The sequence below is a fragment of the Salmo salar genome, chromosome ssa05 (assembly GCF_905237065.1).
Source record: "Salmo salar chromosome ssa05, Ssal_v3.1, whole genome shotgun sequence".
NCBI lineage: Eukaryota > Metazoa > Chordata > Actinopteri > Salmoniformes > Salmonidae > Salmo > Salmo salar.
In genome coordinates, this window is record NC_059446.1 from 60,062,268 (window position 1) to 60,082,734 (window position 20,467).

General features: G+C 47.4%; 1 protein-coding gene across 3 annotated transcripts; it reads right to left on the reverse strand.

Annotated features, from left to right (window-relative positions):
- On the reverse strand, positions 1 to 19,960 carry LOC106605342 (SWI/SNF complex subunit SMARCC1). 3 transcript variants are annotated; one of them, XM_014200858.2, is made up of 26 exons: positions 19,721 to 19,960; positions 18,495 to 18,614; positions 18,173 to 18,258; positions 17,781 to 17,955; positions 17,606 to 17,675; positions 15,461 to 15,530; positions 15,273 to 15,348; positions 14,339 to 14,464; positions 13,963 to 14,057; positions 13,684 to 13,814; positions 13,109 to 13,168; positions 12,939 to 12,976; positions 11,720 to 11,841; positions 11,543 to 11,614; positions 11,246 to 11,359; positions 10,808 to 10,961; positions 10,345 to 10,515; positions 9,986 to 10,244; positions 9,600 to 9,761; positions 8,054 to 8,136; positions 4,496 to 4,637; positions 4,226 to 4,392; positions 3,696 to 3,830; positions 2,021 to 2,288; positions 1,708 to 1,824; positions 1 to 1,607 (listed from the first exon to the last, which is right to left on the reverse strand). In XM_014200858.2, the coding sequence occupies exons 1-26, from the start codon at positions 19,904 to 19,906 to the stop codon at positions 1,516 to 1,518; spliced, it is 3,291 nt and encodes a 1,096-aa protein (XP_014056333.1). In that variant the 5' UTR covers positions 19,907 to 19,960; the 3' UTR covers positions 1 to 1,515. The 3 variants fall into 3 exon arrangements, with proteins under 3 accessions (XP_014056333.1, XP_014056334.1, XP_014056332.1); XM_014200859.2 differs by having other exon boundaries at positions 8,054 to 8,109; positions 13,963 to 14,081; XM_014200857.2 differs by having other exon boundaries at positions 13,963 to 14,081.
- Positions 19,961 to 20,467: the final 507 nt, after the last annotated feature.

Below are 20,467 nucleotides of genomic sequence, written 5' to 3' on the forward strand. Positions count from 1 at the left end.
TCACTTAATACAAAAACAATTTATTAGACATTGTCCAGGTCCAAGTACCAACAGACCTGAATAAACAATAAAAACAACGCTACAAACTTCCAAGAACAAAGATAACTCAAAACTACACAAAGTTTATTCTTAAAAATACATGACCATAAAACAAAAAAAGATATACGATGTAAGGGGGTTCTCATCATTTGTGATATAACAGACTGAAAAGACCTTGAATGAGGAAGTGTGTGAGAGCGTGAGAGACGGTGTGTGTATGTGATCTTCTACCTGGGGGGGTAACAGTAACGCAGCAGTCACGTGGGCAGCGAATGAGAAAGGGGTACTAGAGGGGTGTGCAGAGCTGAGAGGTAGCTAGCAGAGAGCAAGAGCAGTTCTAGAGAGGTAGCAGACAGACAAAGGAGGCAGAGGTAGCAGAGAGGGATGTTGAAATGAATGGAGATGGATGAAGAGAGGTAGCGCTAGGTAGCGCTAGCAGCTACATTATCAGCACCAGAACAGCTAGAAGCCCACTCCACCACAGAGGAAGAGCACATGGTTTTAACTACAACTATATCACCATACCTAGCTCACTAAAAGGATGGCTGAAGGTCAGTGGGATATTAGGCCTGTGTGTGAGCAGCCTCCAGTGTACTAGAGCAGGGTTCCGCTAAGTGTGTGAGTAGTACAGTGCTACGCCTGGCTGGTGGGGGCTATGGGTACAAGTTATGGGCCCTCTGGACACCCCCATCGATCGGTGGTTTGACCCATGTGATAGGAGGGGGGGGCAGAGCAGCCGAGCAGACAGTCAAACACCTGTCTCTGCTGTACGCACATTCTGCTCTTCTGACACACCAACAACGAACACACACTTTGGACTACAGTGTTTTAGCTTCAGAAGAGCAAAGTGGAGAGGTAGATTCTCAGTGAGTAGAGTGTGTGTGTGTGTGTGTGTGTGTGAGGGGAGGGTTACTGGCCCCCTCTGTGTGTGTCGAAGGAACCTTCATGATCCCATTCATTACAGTACACAACACACGTCCCTAAACGATCAACTAGCCCTCAAACCCAACTAGCTCCCCCTGGTGTTGTGTTGGGGGAAGACGTGAGGGAGGGGGAGGAAGAGAGGGGGAGTTGGCGTTGCGCTGAAGGAGAGGAAGAGACTACTGTGTCATTCTAAAAAGGTGAGAGGGAAAAGTGGGAGTTTTCCGATTTCCTCCAGGAATATCAGCTTCATATTCTTTTAAAATAGAGAACACACACACAATAAATTCTTAAAAATGACTGGGAGGAGCCCATCTGATCTGCCCCACAGCAGACTGAGGAGAAAACAGTGTTCTTACTAGGAGGGTCAGAGCCACAGCCCCCTTGACGCTGTGCCCTGAGAGAGGGAGGTGTGTGTGTGTGTGTGTGTGTGTGTGTAAGCCAGGAGGAGTTTTTGGAGTTGAGAACACCCAGCCAGTAGCAAGGCCATCAATGAGCTGAGGTTTTATAAGAGGTGAGTGTGTGTTGGTGTGTGTTTGCTTGGGGGCAGGGATCTTAGCTGTCAGCAACTCGTGCTGGGGCTGCCGCTTGAGGTCCCACAGACGCTGGGGGCATACCATCAGCCTGTACAGGCGAGGGGCCAGGGTCTGAGGACAGAGAACACACTGGTTTGAGAATGGGACACACCAACACACACACTTTCTGGCTGAGTAGGATCTGGAAGGCGGGTACGGATAGCGTACTCACACATGCCGTTGGGGGCTCCAGGGTGGCGGGGACCCATCATGGGAGGCATGCTGCCAGTGGGGGGGCCGCCAGGCATCATGCGACCTGGTAAGGGTTGACCGGGCCCTCCCATTGGTCCTAAAACAGAAGGAGAGGCTTGGTGAGACTCTTGGCCTATCATAGAATCAGTGTGCTGGAACATGTTTTTGAAAACAGGCTAATGTTTCCTAGCTGATATTTGGTGTTATTCCCTTGGATATAGTTCCAGGACTTTGGGGTCTGTGTGTGATTCTTTGCTGAGAGATGGTGTGCTCCAGTGTGTGTGTGTCCTTACCTGTCTGTTGCGGGTGGTGGGGACCCATGGGGTGGAACCCGGGGCCGGGGGGGCCATGTCCGGAGTGCATGCCGGGAGGGGGTCCGTGGTGGGGGGGTCCGTGGTGCATGCCTGGCCCTGGGGGGCCATGGTGGGGTGCGGGGCCCTGGGCCGCTGCGTTGGCCTGCTGCTGCTCCATCTGCTGGCGGGCCTTCATCTCAGCATACTTCAGCTGCTCCATGTGGAAGGCCTGGCGCTCCGTCAGCAGCTGCTGCCTCTGCAACTCCAACTGGAGGAGGGCCCATCATTTTATCATACTATTAATCCAGATTATCATTCCCCTTCGCTTCTCAAAAGCCTACTGTCCACAAGTATAAGGATGATCGTTACTCATAGTATCACTTTGAAAAGTTAATCATGTCAATAAAGCTCATTTAATTAGAGAGAGGATGATACACAAAGTCAACAGTGGTATATGGAGCAGGGTGACGATACAGAAACAGCTTCCTTTCATGGATTTATAAATCAAAGAACGAAGGAGAGGAATAAGAAGAGAAAGGAAATAATTAAAAAGAATATAAGCCATAAAGACAAGCTGATCACGATAGCGGACATTATGACAGAGGGGAAGAGCGGTACAGCGGGAGAGAAGAAAAGCGATGGAATGAGACTGTGGGGAGGAAGAGAGGGGGCAGTGAAACAGGACCACTCTGGAAGCAGGAAGGAGAGAGGGAGCAATGGCTGGAAATGTCGATAAAGGGATTGATTTGCATGCAATAAACCACTAACACTCTCTCTGACACGGAATCAATGGGGGGGAATTCCATTACCAGAAACCCTACAGAGACACAGGGATGGAGAGATGTGGAAAAAGAGATGGAAGGAGGTGAGGAAGTCATTTCCCTGTGTGTGCCCTGGTAAGTACATTTGTAGAGGAGGAAGAGTATGTAGAACTAAAGACAGTGAGGCGTGCCCTCATTTAGTGTTTGTATATATGCGTGTGTGTGTGTGTTTAAGACGGACACAGTGTGTGTATGAGTGTGTGTTACCCAGTGTTTACAGCCTGTGGTAGCGGTAGGAGGGAGGCAGCCTGGGTGCTGTTCCAGAGAGTTATGTAACGGCTGGCTGGCTTTTTCACGCACTATTTATCAGGCTGCTCAACTAGGCTGTGGTCCGCAGCAGCTCCACGCTTTACACTCCTGACACACGCACAGCCTGACTTTCCACTGGACTAGAGGCCCACTATCTACCCAGCAGTTAGTTGACTAGCTTATTGTATTGCTCTTACACCATGTGTATCCAAATGGGCACAGCAACGATGCCTGACCCCTCCCCAAGTGCTTTCCCTTCATATGCTTGTATGCTCTTTATTCTGGTGTACTCCGCAACTACCCCTCAAAATTACCACCCATTATTAATGCAAATGTCGTATATTTTGTAGATATAGGTATAGGTCCACTCCCAAAACCATCTATTTGTTCAGCCAAGTTACCCATCGGTCGTTGGCTCTCCCTCACACATCTCTGAAATGCCTGGATGGGTGACAACTGACACTGATATAGATACCGCTACAGTCCAGATGCATATCCAATCCTTTCACATCCCAAAGGGGTCTGAAACTACAAGCGCCTTCAACCCGCATGCCGTCTCCCATTGAACTACATTTACCACAATTCACCTCGGGGCCACTACTTACAGCCTCTTTCTCTCGGTCCATGATGGTCTCCAGCTCCTCAAAGTGTCTGAGCTTGATCTCCAGCTTCTTCATCTGAGTCTCCACCAGCAGAGCCACCAGAGACTTGATCTTCCTCTCCTCCACCGCCGCCAGGTGCTACAGGGAAAGCGAGGAATACAGAGGAAAGAGATGTAACGGAAATTACGGCCAAACTAGACTGGTATAAGCGTAGCGCAAGAGCTTCTGAGCCGTGGGCAAAACTGACACACCGATCAATGAGAGATGCTACACCGGCAGCGCAAGCACAGCATGAGTGAATGAAGCTGGAGCTGCCGAAGCATCTGTCAAGGCTTCAGGTCTAGTTCATGCATTTCGTTCAAGCTTCCCCATCTGAAAAGGCGGCTCTCGCTTTTGATATCTGCCTCCGTTTGCTACTTCTGGTTTCGAACGCCAAAAACAGAGCGTAACGAAAAATAGCGCTATGCTTGCGGTGTAGTTTCGGGGTTCGATATACAAAGTGCTATCCCCTTGGCCCTCTGGAAGAAGCTCACCTTGGCCTTGGTGGCAGCTGAGGCGAGGGCAGCGGCGGCTGCAGTGGCTATGTTCCCATCCCCCCCGTCCGGCTCTAGCTTCTTCCTCTCCTCTTCCTCCATCGCTCCCTGCTCCTCCTTCGCTTTGTCCTCCTCTGAGGTCTCCATGGCCACCTCCTTGTCTTTGTCTGAAAACGTTGCGAAAACATTGAATAAACATTATCATTCAAGTCGATGCAGGACTTCTACAAACCAAACACAAAATGTATATTCTGCTTTGATCTACTCTACCTGCTGTAGCCTTGCCCTCTCCTCCCTCACTCTCTCTCTCCTCCCGTTCAGACGGTTCGGCCGCCTCGCTCTTCACCTTCTCTCCCTCGGCCAGCTTCTCAGCAGACTCACTGGGCTTCTCCGCCTCGTCCTTAGACTCAGCCTGAGACAGGACAGTAAGACTGTGGTGTTACACAGCTGATTATATTTACAGTGCCTTCGGAAAGTATTCAGACCCCTTGACTTTTTCCACATTGTAGTACGCTACAGCCTTATTCAAAAATGTATTCAATAAATAAAATTCCTCGGCAATCTACACACAATACCCCCTAATGCCAAAGCGAAAACAGGTTTTTAGAAATGTTAGCAAAATGTATTAAAAAAATAAAAAACAGAAATACCTTATTTATATAGGTATTCAGACCCTTTGCTATGAGACTTGAAATTGAGCTCAGGTGCATCCTGTTTCCATTGATCATCCTTCAGATGTTTCTACAACTTGATTGGAGTCCACCTGTGGTTTATTCAATTGATTGGACATGATTTGGAAAGGCACACACACCTGTCTATATAAGGTCCCGCAGTTGACAGTACATGTCAGAGCAAAAACCAAGCCACGAGGTCAAAGGAATTGTCCGTAGAGCTCCGAGACAGGACTGTGTCGAGGCACAGATCTGGGGAAGGGTACCAAAACATTTCTGCAGCATTCAAGGTCCCCAAGAACACAGTGGCCTCCATCATTCTTAAACTGAAGAAGTTTGGACCACACAGATTCTTCATAGAGCTGGCCGTGCGGCCAAACTGAGAAACCGGGGGAGAAGGCCCTTGGTCAGGGAGGTGACCAAGAACCAGATGGTCACTCTGACAGAGCTATAGCATTCCAGAAAGACAACCATCTATGCAGCACTCCACCAATCATGCCTTTATGGTAGAGTGGTCAGACAAAACCACTCCTCAGTAAAAGGCACATGACAGCCCACTTGGAGTTTGACAAAAGGCACCTAAAGGACTCTCAGACCATGAGAAACAAGATTCTCTGGTCTGATGAAACCAAGATTGAACTCTTTGGCTTGAATGCCAAGCGTCACATCTGGAGGAAACCAGGCACCATCCCTACGGTGAAGCATGGTGGTGGCAGCATCATGCTGTGGGGATGTTTTTCAGCGGCAGGGACTGGGAGACTAGTCAGGAAGTATTGAGTAAAGGGTCTGAAGACTTACGTAAATGTGAAAATAAAAAGAACTTTTTTTAAACACTTTTGGAAAAAATTCTAAAAACTTGTTTTTGCTTTGTCATTATGGGGTATTGTGTGTCAACTGATAAGATTTTTTTTTTGTTCAATTTTAGAATAAGGCTGTAACGTAACAAAATGAGGAAAAAGTCCAAAAGGTCTGAATACTTTCCAAATGCACCGTATATACAGGTCACACAGAACTGAGAAACACAAAATGTAGGTGATATAGACCCGAGAAATACCAAACCGAAGACTATAGCCAGACAGCTCTCAATTACTAAGGAGAAAAATATACAAAACCAAACAAGGGTCAAAGCTAATGCCCTGCATTTCAATAAGCCTGCAGTAAAGCCATCAGGACTAGAACCAGGGTGAACAGGCGATGGCTAATGAAGGTTAATGAACATTTCAGCCTCTACAGTGGTCACTGATGCATGGCTGACTCCTGCTAATGTTATCTGTGGTGTTACATTTGCCCCGTGGTCTTCCTAAACACAGAGATAGGGTGGATGGATGGAGAGAGCGAGAGAGAGAGAGAAGAATAGAGTAAGCGAAAGATGGAAGGAGAGTAGTAAATGGAGGGGCAGACTGTACGACTGCCAGATTTAAAAATAAAGTTAAAAACTGTTTTGACGTCTTCTGTGCAGATATGAATGTATCCTACAATGTAACTGCAATGATGAGATAAAACAAAGAAGAACATCTATCTCGCTGTCATACTGTGTTCAAAAGCGTTCGATCTTGCCATCTTGTTTCAAGAGGACCACAATGAAAATAAGTCCCAGACTTTGTGTGTTATCCTCCATGATTTTACTCATGTACATAAACTCAACAAAAAAAGGTACATTTTTCAGGACCCTGTCTTTCAAAGATAATTCGGAAAAATCCAAATAACTTCACAGATCTTCATTGTAAAATGTTTAAACACTGTTTCCCATGCTTGTTCAATGAACCATAAATAATTAATGAACATACACCTGTGGAACAGTCGTGAAGATACTAACAGCTTACAGACGGTTGGCAATTAAGGTCACAGTTATGAAAACTTAGGACACTAAAGAGGCCTTTCTACACCAAAAGAAAGATGCCCAGGGTCCCTGCTCATCTGAGTGAACGTGCCTTAGGGATGCTGCAAGGAGCCATGAGGACTGCAGATGTGCCAGGGCAATAAATTGAAATGTCTGTACTGTGAGACTCCTAAGACAAGAGGGACAGCTGATCGTCCTTGCAGTGGCAGACCACGTGTAACAACACCTGCACAGGATCGGTACATCCAAACATCACACCTGCAGGACAGGTACAAGATGGCAACAACAACTGCCTGAGTTACACCAGGAACGCACAATCCCTCCATCAGTGCTCAGACTGTCCGCAATAGGTTGAGAGAGGCTGGACTGAGGGCTTGTAGGCCTGTTGTAAGGCAGGTCCTCACCAGACATCACCGGCAACAACGTCGCCTATGGGCACAAACCCAACGTCGCTGGACCAGACAGGACTGGCATAAAGTGCTCTTCACTGACAAGTCACGGTTTTGTCTCACCAGGGGTGATGATCGGATTCACATTTATCGTCGAAGGAATGAGCGTTACACCGAGGCCTGTACTCTGGAGCGGGATCGATTTTGGAGGTGGAGGGTTTGTCATGGTCTGGGGCGGTGTGTCACAGCATCATCGGACTGAGCTTGTTGTCATTGCAGGCAATCTCAACGCTGTGCGTTACAGGGAAGACATCCTCCTCCCTCATGTGGTACCCTTCCTGCAGGCTCATCCTGACAATGCCACGAGCCATACTGCTCGATTCTGTGCGTTATTTCCTGCAAGGCAGGAATGTCAGTGTTCTGCCATGGCCAGCAAAGAGCCCGGATCTCAATCCCATTGAGCACGGCTGGGACCTGTTGGATCAGAGGGTGAGGGCTAGGGCCATTCCCCCCAGAAATGTCCGGGAACTTGCAGGTGCCTTGGTGGAAGAGTGGGGTATCATCTCACAGCAAGAACTGGCAAATCTGGTGCAGTCCATGAGGAGGGGATGCACTGCAGTACTTAATGCAGCTGGTGGCCACACCAAATACTGACTGTTACTTTTGATTTTGACCCCCCCTTTGTTCAGGGACACATTCAATTTCTGTTAGTCACACGTCTGTGGAACTTGTTCAGTTTATGTCTCAGTTGTTGAATCTTGTTATGTTCATACAAATATTTCCACATGTTAAGTTTGCTGAAAATAAACACAGTTGACAGTGTTTTCTGCTGAGTTTATATGGCTTTTTCAAGTTACGTGAGATGGTTTTTTTTTGTGGCGGAATTATTAAACTATGCTAAAGACCTCTCACCCCTGGGCCGTCTCACCTTGTCAGGCTGCTGGGAGTCGGAGTCTGTGTCCATCTTCTCGGTCTCTGCTGGCTCTACAGTGACAGAGAGAGAGGGAGGGGCTTAGAGTAGAGGGATAGACAAAGAACAAGACATTTCTCAGAGAAAATCATCACAAACAGATTATGCATCATAAGTAGACGCTCGCCGTGACTCAGACATTATGGTGGTTAGGAATGACAGTGTGCATTTGTGTGTGTAGGTGCGTGGGTATGTGCAAATGTGGGAGAACGTGAGCGAGTCGACGCGGGGTGAGAGTCCATGAAGGTGTGCGTTTGAAAAAGCACGTACGCATGTGGGTCCGTTTTTTACTATGCGGGTATTGACCTGTATGAGAGATGGTAGACTGCTTTGGGGAGGGTATTGACCTGTATGAGAGATGGTAGACTGCTTTGGGGAGGGTATTGAATGCATTTAGGCCATTTATTGGTTGTTGATGCGTGAATGTGTAACATGCATTTATTCATGTGTAATTGCCGATTGAGCGATTGCTGTGTGTGTGTAGTGGGCATTGAGGCCGTGGCGCATGGCATAGTGTGTTGACCCAGTTTCAACCCCTCCCCCCACGCCCCATCTGCCGTTCTAATCCACTGGACGCCACGACAGCCCAGCACATAGACATATAACACACTCTGAAGAAACCTCTACGTCATCCCCCCTATTGGCATCTAGATTTCAGCTGGCACCTCAAAATGTTCTGGTGAGAATACACATCTGGGTTTACCCAACACAAGCGAACACACACATGCAGGAGGTAGGTATAAGGTCTAGGTGACCTGCGGACAGCTGGCTACTAGCAGCCTCGCCCTAACCTAACCGGGGCGGCAGGTAGCCTTGTGGTTAGAGCGTTGGACTAGTAACCCAAAGGTTGCAAGATCGGATCTGCCGTTCTGCCCCCGAACAAGGCAGTTAACCCACTGTTCCTAGGCCATCATTGAAAATAAGAATTTGTTCTTAACCGACTTGCCTAGTTAAATAAAGGTAAAATAAATAAAACCTGTTTAGCTGTGGTCTGTGTATCTTGGCTATTTGCTGCCCTCCACTGGTAACACTCAGTACTCCATCTAAATGTGGGGGTGTGTATCTGGGTGGGTATTTATGTGAGTGAGTATTGCATGCATGAGTATGTTTGATGTATGTGATGAGAATGTTTTTGTATGTTTATATGAAGGCCTGTGTGTTTACACAATTCTATATGTATTGCTATTTGATACTGTGACTTTACTGAGATTCTATGTTCCAAACATATCGCTCACCATATGTCTTCTGCAGAGGGACAAGACAGCCATGAGAAAACACGTTTTGATCAGCCATGGAAATAAAAGCGCTGATATCAAATTGGCTCCCTATTTAAAAAGATGGAGAACGAGCTATGAAGGAAAAATACTGGAGTTTTGGTGCAGATACAACCAACTGTGAAAGTTTGAGTACGCACGAGAGTATTTTTTATCTACCTTTGCTAATGTGCGACTGTGTGTGTACGTGTATCTGAATGCGTGTGTTCTGTTCCGAGTGTGTGTGTTACCGGTCTTCTCGGGCTCCTCGGGGGCGGTTCCTGCGATGCCGCTGCTCTCCAGGCCATAGGCGGGGTCTACCTTGCCCGTGCTGCGGGCCGCCTCCTGCACCTTCTTCACATGAGCCTCCACCAGCTCTGCTGGCACCTCCTCACGCACACGGCTAAACTCCTCTGGAGAGAGAGGGAGACACTGTAGTTAGCTACAGACTCACACCTTGTGATAGTCCAAACACACAGCGATATTAGACACACACACACACAACCGTATCATTACAACACACTACATGCAGCGTGATATTACATACAAATGAAAACACATTTTATTTTGTGAATAAACACATTGTGATATAAGACCCTTGCAAATGACCCACACACCCAGTCCCCACAACACGTACCCAGGGCTGCCTTGGCGGCGGCGGAGGCCACACGGGGGTCCACCACGGAGGCCAGGAAGGCCACGGTGCTCATGACGGGGTTGCCTGACTGGCTGAAGGGTACGGGCTGGTAGGCCAGGGGGCCCAGGGACGACTCAGAGTTCTCCAGGTAGGGGTCCTCGATGGGCAGACGCAGGAAGTGCAGGATACACTCGTCCTGGGTGCGCGAGCCCACATGCTCCGACACCTTGTTCCAGTCGTCCTTGTACATCTCCAGAGCCTGGTAGGGAGGAGATAGAGGAATGAGAAGGGCTCTGATAGGCTGGTAGGTTTTAGATTATGTTTGCGATTGGTCAGCTGGTCTGTTGTGACTGACGTACCTCCAATAGGAGCAGAGTCTCCTGCTCGGTCCACTCCCGGCCGCCGCTGGTTCCTTTGCTCTTGGGGTTCTTCTTGGAGTAGAGGTCGTTACGCAGGCCAAAGTTCTGCATGTCAGAGGGCTTGTCTTTGCCCTTCTCTGGGAAGTTGAGCATCTGCTGGCCGGAGGGGATCTAGAAGGACGGAGGAGAGACGGGAGGTGGTTGAAAGGAATCACACTGTGGTCAGAGGATGCAGTGAATACTCTCACACAATCACTCAACATTTGTAACCCACTAAATCATCAACATCAATGGTTACAGACACACAACGCCAGTATATGTATTTGGATATAATTCGCTATCGGCACTAACAGGCTTGGGTTTAAAGACCCTTCCCCTAGCCCCTACTCCCTCAGTATCCAACGACCTGAAAGGACTGGATAGGTGAAAGCAATGTGACCAAAGCTCCATGTAGTTGTCTAACCTGTGGGGGCCGGTGGTGCATCGGCGTCAGGCCAGAGGGGGTGTCAGCCAGCACGTTGAAGTGGGGGGTGGGCGGGGGGCCCATGGGGAGGGGCCGGCTCTCAGCATCCACCTGGTAGTTCACCAGCCCCCACTGCTCCAGGAAGGCATGCACCCTAGTAGAGAGATGACAGTTAGATACATGCAAAGAATATACTCCACAATCATCACTCTTGATCAGTGATCTACAGCAAGACAAAACGATCCAACTAAACCTGGGTCGTATTCATTTGGCACCAAACAAGGAATCTGACTGGAACAGTAAGGGACGACCTAAACTAGTCCGATAAAAACAAAACACGCATGTTACAAAGCGTTTTGCATACGGTGTGCCCTGACGAACAATGTCCTAGCTTCTGCCCTAAGGAATCCATTTCATGTTGACCCCTTGACCTTTCACCTCATGACGGCACACACGTCTCCGGTCAGGTTCCTGCGGCAGGAGGTGGAGGTCAGGTACTCCTGGGGGTTGAGCCGGTACGTGTCGATCATGAAGTTACGGTAGGCCAGGTATCTGACAGGGACAAACACATTTTACAAACAAACCACCGAACCGTCGGAAACAAATAAGGACGTAATGTGTTAGATAGAAATGGGTGTGTGTGTACGATGAACAATTCTTTGTGAAAGCGTGCGTCTGCAGTTCTTTGATGGGTTGAGTGAGTTGTGTGTGGGGCAGTGTTCTTTGCTGACTCACATTTCTGGGGACTTGGACTTGTTCTTGCCGTTGAAGAACTCCGGCAGTGCACGCCTCTCAATCTCATGGATACTGAAGGGGGGGAAGGGGGGAAACTCAGACACAAACATAAAACACAGCCCAACACCCCCACCCAAGACACTACCCACACACTAAGAACAGTGGGCCCATCCTCACCAGTTGTAGTCGAACCAGGCGGCGTAGCTGGGGATGATGATGTGGTGGGTCTGCTCGGTCACGTTGTCCTCGCTGGAGTCGATGAGGCGGTTGACCTCGGCCTTGCCCTGCTCCTCCTCCTCCTGCAGGGGGAGACAGAGTCACACAGATGAGATCACGGCAACATAGGCAAGCAAGGAGCAGAATTTTGGCTAGGGGGTAGGTCAGTTTCTATTATATATATATATATGAATGGAGGATAAATGTCAGAAATGAAGGATTTCCAGATTAATCAGGGATAATCCCAACCCAAATGTAGGAGAACTGAATCAGAATGAGACTGGGTCTGGTGCTACTTTACTGCTTACAGAGCAGGACCTGGTTTCCCAAAAACATCTTACGGCTAAGATCATCGTTAGAACCTTCATAGGGAGCATCGTTAAATCTCAGAGGTGTTTCCCCAAAACCATCATTAATAACGTTGCACTTGAAAACGCTCCTAATCTAATGCATGCCGATCGTAGAACAGGGAAGTGCGTCGTCAGATGCTTTATTTGCACTCCCGTGTCACTTCTAGACCTCCGCTAAACATAGACCCACATGGTTTATCAGTCTATGTGACCGCCGATAACTTCAGAACAACGTTGACCACAAATACAAAACTTGCCAATATCTTCGCAATGGATACAAACAAGCGACATATAAAAACTCAACTGAGTTCTATTTTGCTACTCGTAGGCTACTGTCTAATTTGCCTCAATATATTTCATGATGTGTAGCCTAACGATGTGCCAAATTGGTGACTTAGTGCATTGTCATTGGGTAAGCATTATAATAAGCGGACTCAATATTTGCAGCCGTAGGTGGTAATAGGAGCTGATCCGTCATCAGTATTGTGAAATAATTATCATTTTAAGGAAAGATTTGAATGGAGAAAGCTGACCCGAGACAAGCACTACCTTCCTTTCAATCTTATCAGGCCTAAGTTCCATCGCTATCGGGAAACCGGGACCAAATCTACAAATGGGTAGACATTTCTTCTGAACACTGACACCAGGTCAGATATTTTCCCAGCCCTCTTCTGGATATGCTAAGAAGCGGGGGTTAGGATAATCTGATCCTAGATCTATCGATGACGGCTATGGTTGTGGATGAATGGGGAACAGTTTACAATGAAGATGGAGAAGAGACCGCATTTGGATGCAATCATTAAAGGTTTTTAAGGAAAAACGGGTGTTACCTTGCCTCCGGAGACCACAGAGTCATCCTCCAGATCATCTGGAAGACCGAGAGGGGACGTTATGACATCACTTTATCCATTGCTTGACTCAATACATCTCGGTGATTGACAGTTTAGTACCGAGACAAGTAGATACTTAAACACTGAAATAGTTCTGCACACACACTTACCCAAATCAGCCACTGCCCCTCCCTTCACTGGGGTGTTCTCGCTATCTTTCTTAGGGTTCACTGAGGACAGGGAAGAAGGAAAAAAGGCTGAAGAATAGCCAGAGAGTATGGTAGGGGTGAAACACACTGACAGTAGCTATAGACTCTCTCCTCTTGTAAGCTCTCTTTTCAAAAGCAGCCACGGAAATAGATACAGAGCAGGGAGGCGAGGTTGCAGAAGTGGCACATTGCAGGTGCGACTAGGTCCAAAAAGACCATTTTTAGTTGAGTGTGTTTGTCTCAGAGCACTCTCAGCTCGAATAGCACTCCATTCAATGCACCACGGAAGAAAGTCCCCCCCGGGCAATTCCATGCCATCTTGGCAAGGACAGAGTGTACGTGTGTAACAGTTAGAAAATAACTAATTCAGAGAGGAACAAACTGCAGTTACTACAGAGATGATTAAACTGCAAGTCAAGGGGGGGGGGCACGGGGAGGTAGGGGTGAGAAAGAGGACAGAGTGAAGGATCGAGAGGGAGGAGAGCAGATGTGGGAGAGGGAGACAACGAGAGGGATGAGTTGGACAATCAACTGACCGTTCTTGGGCAAAGTAACCTCCTCCATGCTGGGAACAGGCGAGGGGTCCTCCATGTCCTTGGTCAGGTCCTCTTCCTCCTCCTCCTCCTCGCCACGGTGTCCACGACGCTTCCAGTGAGACCCAGGGTTCCTGGGGACAGGAGAAGAGGTCAAAAGGTCAGTGAAGTTTGCCAAAGACACTGATCCAGGGTCAGTTTTGTGTTTTTCTCCCTAATGGCTAAGGTTATGATTTGGGAAGGTTAAGCTGGTCCTAGATCTGTAGTTATTAGGGGACTCACCCCTTCTTGCCGCCTTTCTTGCGGGACTCGGCTGGGGTGGTCGGGGGAGATGGCGAGCGCCTCCTCTTCTTCCCGGCGGCGTTGGCCTTGCGCTCCTTACGATCGGGTGTACGGGAAGACTGATCAGAACCACGAGGGATGGCCAGATGAGAGAGAGAGAGAATGAGAAGATGGAACAGTCTCACACAGAGGGGAGCGGGGGAGGAGGAGAAGAGGGAGGATGTGGTGGTGAGGAGAGGAGAGCTTGAAAGGATGGGTGAGACGACACAGACAAGAACAAGACAACAATCCACCGTGCAGAGCCCTGTGGTGCAGCAACTCACTGAGACACACACTTCCTAAGAATCCATAAGACACACCCCAGAGTTTGGCCTACCTCCTCCTCCTTCGGGAAGATCCTCTGGCGGAAGCTCACAGTCTTCTTGTTCTCGTCCACCTCATAGTCTTCCTCATTCATCCACTCGTTGAAGGCGTCGGTGTCCAGGACCCACTTGGCATGCACCTGGGAGAGGAGGAGAGGGGTCGATCCACTACTCAAGGGTGGTATTGTCTGCTAGTACTTTTCAGGCTGGAGTTGATTTGGCGCATATATATATATATATATATCTCTCAAAAAAATAAAGGGAACACTTAAACAACACATCCTAGATCTGAATGATAGAAATAATCTTATTAAATACTTTTTTCTTTACATAGTTGAATGTCCTGACAACAATCACAGAAAAATAATAAATGGAAATCCAATTTATCAGCCCATGGAGGTCTGGATTTGGAGTCACACTCAAAATTAAAGTGGAAAACCACACTACAGGCTGATCCAACTTTGATGTAATGTCCTTAAAACAAGTCAAAATGAGTCTCAGTAGTGTGTGTGGCCTCCACGTGCCTGTATGACCTCCCTACAATGCCTGGACATGCTCCTGATGAGGTGGCGGATGGTCTCCTGAGGGATCTCCTCCCAGACCTGGACTAAAGCATCCGCCAACTCCTGGACAGTCTGTGGTGTGGCGTTGGTGGATGGAGCGAGACATGATGTCCCAGATGTGCTCAATTGGATTCAGGTCTGGGGAACAGGCGGGCCAGTCCATAGCATCAATTGCTAATTGCCTATAATTTCCATCTGTTGTCTATTCCATTTGCACAACAGCATGTGAAATTTATTGTCAATCAGTGTTGCTTCCTAAGTGGACAGTTTGATTTCACAGAAGTGTGATTGACTTGGAGTTACATTGTGTTGTTTAAGTGTTCCCTTTATTTTTTTGAGCAGTATATATATAAAAATAAAACATGACTGGATGCTCGATTCTCACCTTCCAGGGCTTCTCAGAGATGGGTGGGTCCTCCACATCCCCTTCCACGTCGCTGGTGGACACCCAGGTGTCATAACTGACCGCACAGAGAAGAGGGGTTAAAGGTCAGTAACAGGTCACAGTGGGTGGACGTGTAAGAGGGCAGAGTGAACCAGCAAAGCTGAAGTCTAACGGCGCCAGTCTCTCACCTGTCTGGGTACATGCCCCAGTGCACCAGCACCTGCTTGTCCTTACGCATGACCGGACGCAGCCACTCCTCTGCAAGACAAACACACACCTTGCTATCAGCGAATACACACATCCTCAAGTAATGCATACCGACTACTGTATTAATAATAGTATATTACTGTATACACACATTTCACTTTCTTCGAAACGTGATATGAGAGTAGAGTAAGCCCCAGTAACGTGACCATAAGGAATTAGATTCAAAGACGACAGCACAATCCAACCCATACCAGTATATGTGTATATATATATACTGCTCAAAAAAATAAAGGGAACACTTAAACAACACAATGTAACTCCAAGTCAATCACACTTCTGTGAAATCAAACTGTCCACTTAGAAAGCAACACTGATTGACAATAGATTTCACATGCTGTTGTGCAAATGGAATAGACAACAGGTGGAAATTATACGCAATAAGCAAGACACCACCAATAAAGGAGTGGTTCTGCAGGTGGAGACCACAGACCACTTCTCAGTTCCTATGCTTCCTGGCTGATGTTTTGGTCACTTTTGAATGCTGGCGGTGCTTTCACTCTAGTGGTAGCATGAGATGGAGTCTACAACCCACACAAGTGGCTCAGGTAGTGCAGCTCATCCAGGATGGCACATCAATGCGAGCTGTGGCAAGAAGGTTTGCTGTGTCTGTCAGCGTAGTGTCCAGAGTATGGAGGCGCTACCAGGAGACAGGCCAGTACATCAGGAGACGTGGAGGAGGCCGTAGGAGGGCAACAACCCAGCAGCAGGACCGCTACCTCCGCCTTTGTGCAAGGAGGAGCAGGAGGAGCACTGCCAGAGCCCTGCAAAATGACCTCCAGCAGGCCACAAATGTGCATGTGTCTGCTCAAACGGTCAGAAACAGACTCCATGAGGGTGGTATGAGGGCCCGACATCCACAGGTGGGGGTTGTGCTTACAGCCCAACACCGTGCAGGACGTTTGGCATTTGCCAGAGAACACCAAGATTGGCAAATTCGCCACTGGCGCCCTGGGCTCTTCACAGATGAAAGCAGGTTCACACTGAGCACGTGACAGACGTGACAGAGTCTGGAGATGCTGTGGAGAACGTTCTGCTGCCTGCAACATCCTCCAGCATGACCGGTTTGGCGGTGGGTCAGTCATGGTGTGGGATGGCATTTCTTTGGGGGGCCGCACAGCCCTCCATGTGCTCGCCAGAGGTAGCCTGACTGCCATTAGGTACCGAGATGAGATCCTCAGACCCCTTGTGAGACCATATGCTGGTGCGGTTGGCCCTGGGTTCCTCCTAATGCAAGACAATGCTAGACCTCACGTGGCTGGAGTGTGTCAGCAGTTCCTGCAAGAGGAAGGCATTGATGCTATGGACTGGCCCGCCCGTTCCCCAGACCTGAATCCAATTGAGCACATCTGGGACATCATGTCTCGCTCCATCCACCAACGCCACATTGCACCACAGACTGTCCAGGAGTTGGCGAATGCTTTAGTCCAGGTCTGGGAGGAGATCCCTCAGGAGACCATCCGCCACCTCATCAGGAGCATGCCCAGGCGTTGTAGGGAGGTCATACAGGCACGTGGAGGCCACACACACTACTGAGCCTCATTTTGACTTGTATTAAGGACATTACATCAAAGTTGGATCAGCCTGTTGTGTGGTTTTCCACTTTAATTTTGAGTGTGACTCAAAACCCCCATGGGTTGATAAATTGGATTTCCATTGATCATTTTTGTGTGAATTTGTTGTCAGCACATTCAACTATGTAAAGAAAAAAGTATTTAATAAGATTATTTATTTCATTCAGATCTAGGATGTGTTGTTTAAGTGTTCCCTTTATTTTTTTGAGCAGTATATATATATATATATATATATATATATATATATATATATATATATATTTTTTTTTTTGTACATTCTCGTAATTTGGCAGATGCACTTATCCCGAGCGACTTACAGTAGTCAGTTCATACAGTTCTCTGTATTGGTCCCCCGTGGGAATTGAGCCCACAACCCTGGCGTTGCAAGCGCCATGCTCTACCAACTGAGCGTCATGGGATCAAGCAACAAAGTAGATGATATATACATTGCAAGGGGTGGCTTTATTTACTTTCTCAGTAGAGCACATCGCTTACCATCCTCCTGCTGGGTTGGAGAGGGGTAGATATGATGGGTGGCCTTAGACTTGTCCTCAGTGATGGAGCCCTAAAGGAAAGAAGTTAGGAGTAGCTGACGATGCCATTTGAATGTCTGGCAAGTGGTGACACAATCCTACCATTGGTTGGTGCGATTTGGGTGGGCGTGTCTTACCTGGTGTCGCTTGATGATGTCCTTCAGCTTATTGGCCTGCTTCTGCTCCATGTCAGGCACCAGGAATACGGTTGGTCGAGTCAGGCAGTTATTCTGAACAAGGGTCTTCTCTACATTCAAGAACATCTCTACATTCCTGTCCATCCTGGAGGGGTTCTGCAGGTCAAACCTACGCCTGCACAGAAAGGAGGGATAGAACATGTTTTTGTTACTTACAGCCTCAACTCAACAGGGCATCCTTTTCCCCCCTCCCTCTCTTGAAGCAACCACTGCCTTCTATGTGATTCCATAGGAGAAAGAACATTTCAACTATTCATTCTACAAATCATATAAGTGATTAGTCCAAGGTGGGAATGATGCATTTTAAAGTATTCAATCAAGACCCTACTCACCAGCCCTGCTCGCTCTTGAACTTGTAGGTAGAGCCCAGGATGTGACACAGAGCACCCCCTGCCTTGAAGTCCAGGAAGCTCTTGGTCTGATGAGGCAATACAGAAGAAAAGGTGAGGGACGTTCACACAAGCTGGCTCAGATAGATAAAGACAGGGCAAACTACTGTGACACAAAATGTGCAGAAGTGATTGTGAAGCCCTCCAACCCTCTATAGCCCACTCTTCCCTTGCCCAAAAAAGGTCTAGGCTTCATTTCAATTTCACTGTGTGTGTAGGTCCCATCCCTGTCAGGTGTAAAGATGTGTGTGGAGGAGATACTCACAGGTAACTTGGTGAGGGCAGGGTTGTTGACCCTCCGCCCGAAAGCATCTTCCTGGAACTGAAGCAGCTGCACCACCAGCCCTGCCAGGGATTTATTGGAGGGAGAGTCTGCCTGTACATACTGAGACACCACAAGACCACTGTGTTAGTCAGGGCGACACACTCATGTGTGACAAAGGAGGGATCGAATATTGTGAGACCACAGAAGTGTTAGGCTACATGGTCAGACAAACACATGGCCAATGCAGGCACACACAAGATCTCATGAATAGATAGCTCATACTATAAGACCAAAACAGCAGCCTTTCTTAGAAAACAAAAGCAGGGTGATATGACTTCAATTTTTTCATTCAGTGAGGCACCTTCACTGGTCACTGAAAAGAGTCTCCCCGTCAAGAAATGAAATACAGCAGAAAATAGTTTACAGTAGCTAGCTAGCTACTTCTTTTCAATACATTTGTTTTCGGAAATCCACGACCACGCGGAGATGTTTTGCTGCTGCAAAGGCAGCCTTTGCCTGGTTATGTGTGGAACACAGTTTGTCTCCGAGCTCAAAGTAGTTCAGTACACGAGATAGTCGAGGTTTCCCTTCAAAACGATGCAGATAATTAGCTAGACATAAATGTAAGACATCAATGGACCAATGATCCGTCTGCTATTATCTGGTCAATCACAATGTTACCAACCGTTACCGTAGCTAACGAACGTTAGTTACATCAAGTCCCGTGCCTTGCCGGATCACCTCAATGTTTACATCTATGATACCGTTTCAAAACATGCTAATTTAGTTATCTTACCTACCGATGCTATTTTTCGTTACGTTAGCTAGCCAACTACGCTCAGATAGATAGAGTCAGATGAAAACAAAAGTAATTACGTTAGCTACCTTGCTACCCTAGATGGGTAGCTTACACAAACAGACAACTCTTCAGCTAGTGTGCTGGCCGTGTAACAAAACAAACGAACGGTACGCTAAGGCTGTTCAGTTAGCAGCTAACGTTAGTTAGCCTAGCTATCTCTTGACATGTAATGTTCATGTAGTTGGGTAATGTTGTGATGGACATCTTAAGATGCATGAAGCTAACTATCTATTAATATCTAGTTTGCCACAAGTACCTAATAGGAGCGATAGATTGAAAGAGATATCTAGATAGCACTTCCATTGTGCTAGAGACGCGTGCCTTGATGTTGGAAATCAAATGGAGGTTAAAACTAGCACTCGCTAACCTTCTTGTAATGTTTCCCGATCCATTGGCGCACCGAATCGATCTGAGAGACCGTTTCTGCGCTCTCCCAGTATTTCGAGGAAGGACCTCCATCTTTCTTACGGCCCACTGCAGTACCGACGCCCATAGGGCCGACTGCTGGTCCCCCTGAACCCGTTCCACCCGCTGCAGTTGCCGCTGTCGCCATTGTTTCTTGTCCTGTCCGCTGCTGTTACGCTTCTCAACCGCGTCACTCACCAAGCAAGTTTTCGAATAAAAAATGCGCATGCGCAGATCTGTAAATAACGCACAGTTATTGAATCTCGCGATAAAGAGGGTTCATTTGGGAAGAGTCAGTGTGAAGGTCAGGGTTGAAAAAGTCGTACACATTATATTAGGAAATCTGTCGTTATGAACACATATGAATATAGTGGTCTCCATTTTTGGGATTTTCCTACTTTGAATAATACTTTTAAGATAAATTGGGCTAAACATTTCTTAAAGAATCCTACTTAAATTTGGAATTTCATCCGTCATTATATCTTCTCCCGTTTTGGTGGCTTAAATTTTATGTTACATTGTAACTATAACATTGATAAGATTCCTACAAAATTATCTGCTTTTCTTAGACAAGTATTTTTAGCGTGGTCGTTAATATAAAAACATGTTTTTTTCCCCGCATAGGTATTTAATTTCGAACAATAAAGATATTTTGTATAGAAACAAGTCTTTATTTTTTAAGAACTGGTCAGATAATCATATCCTGCTG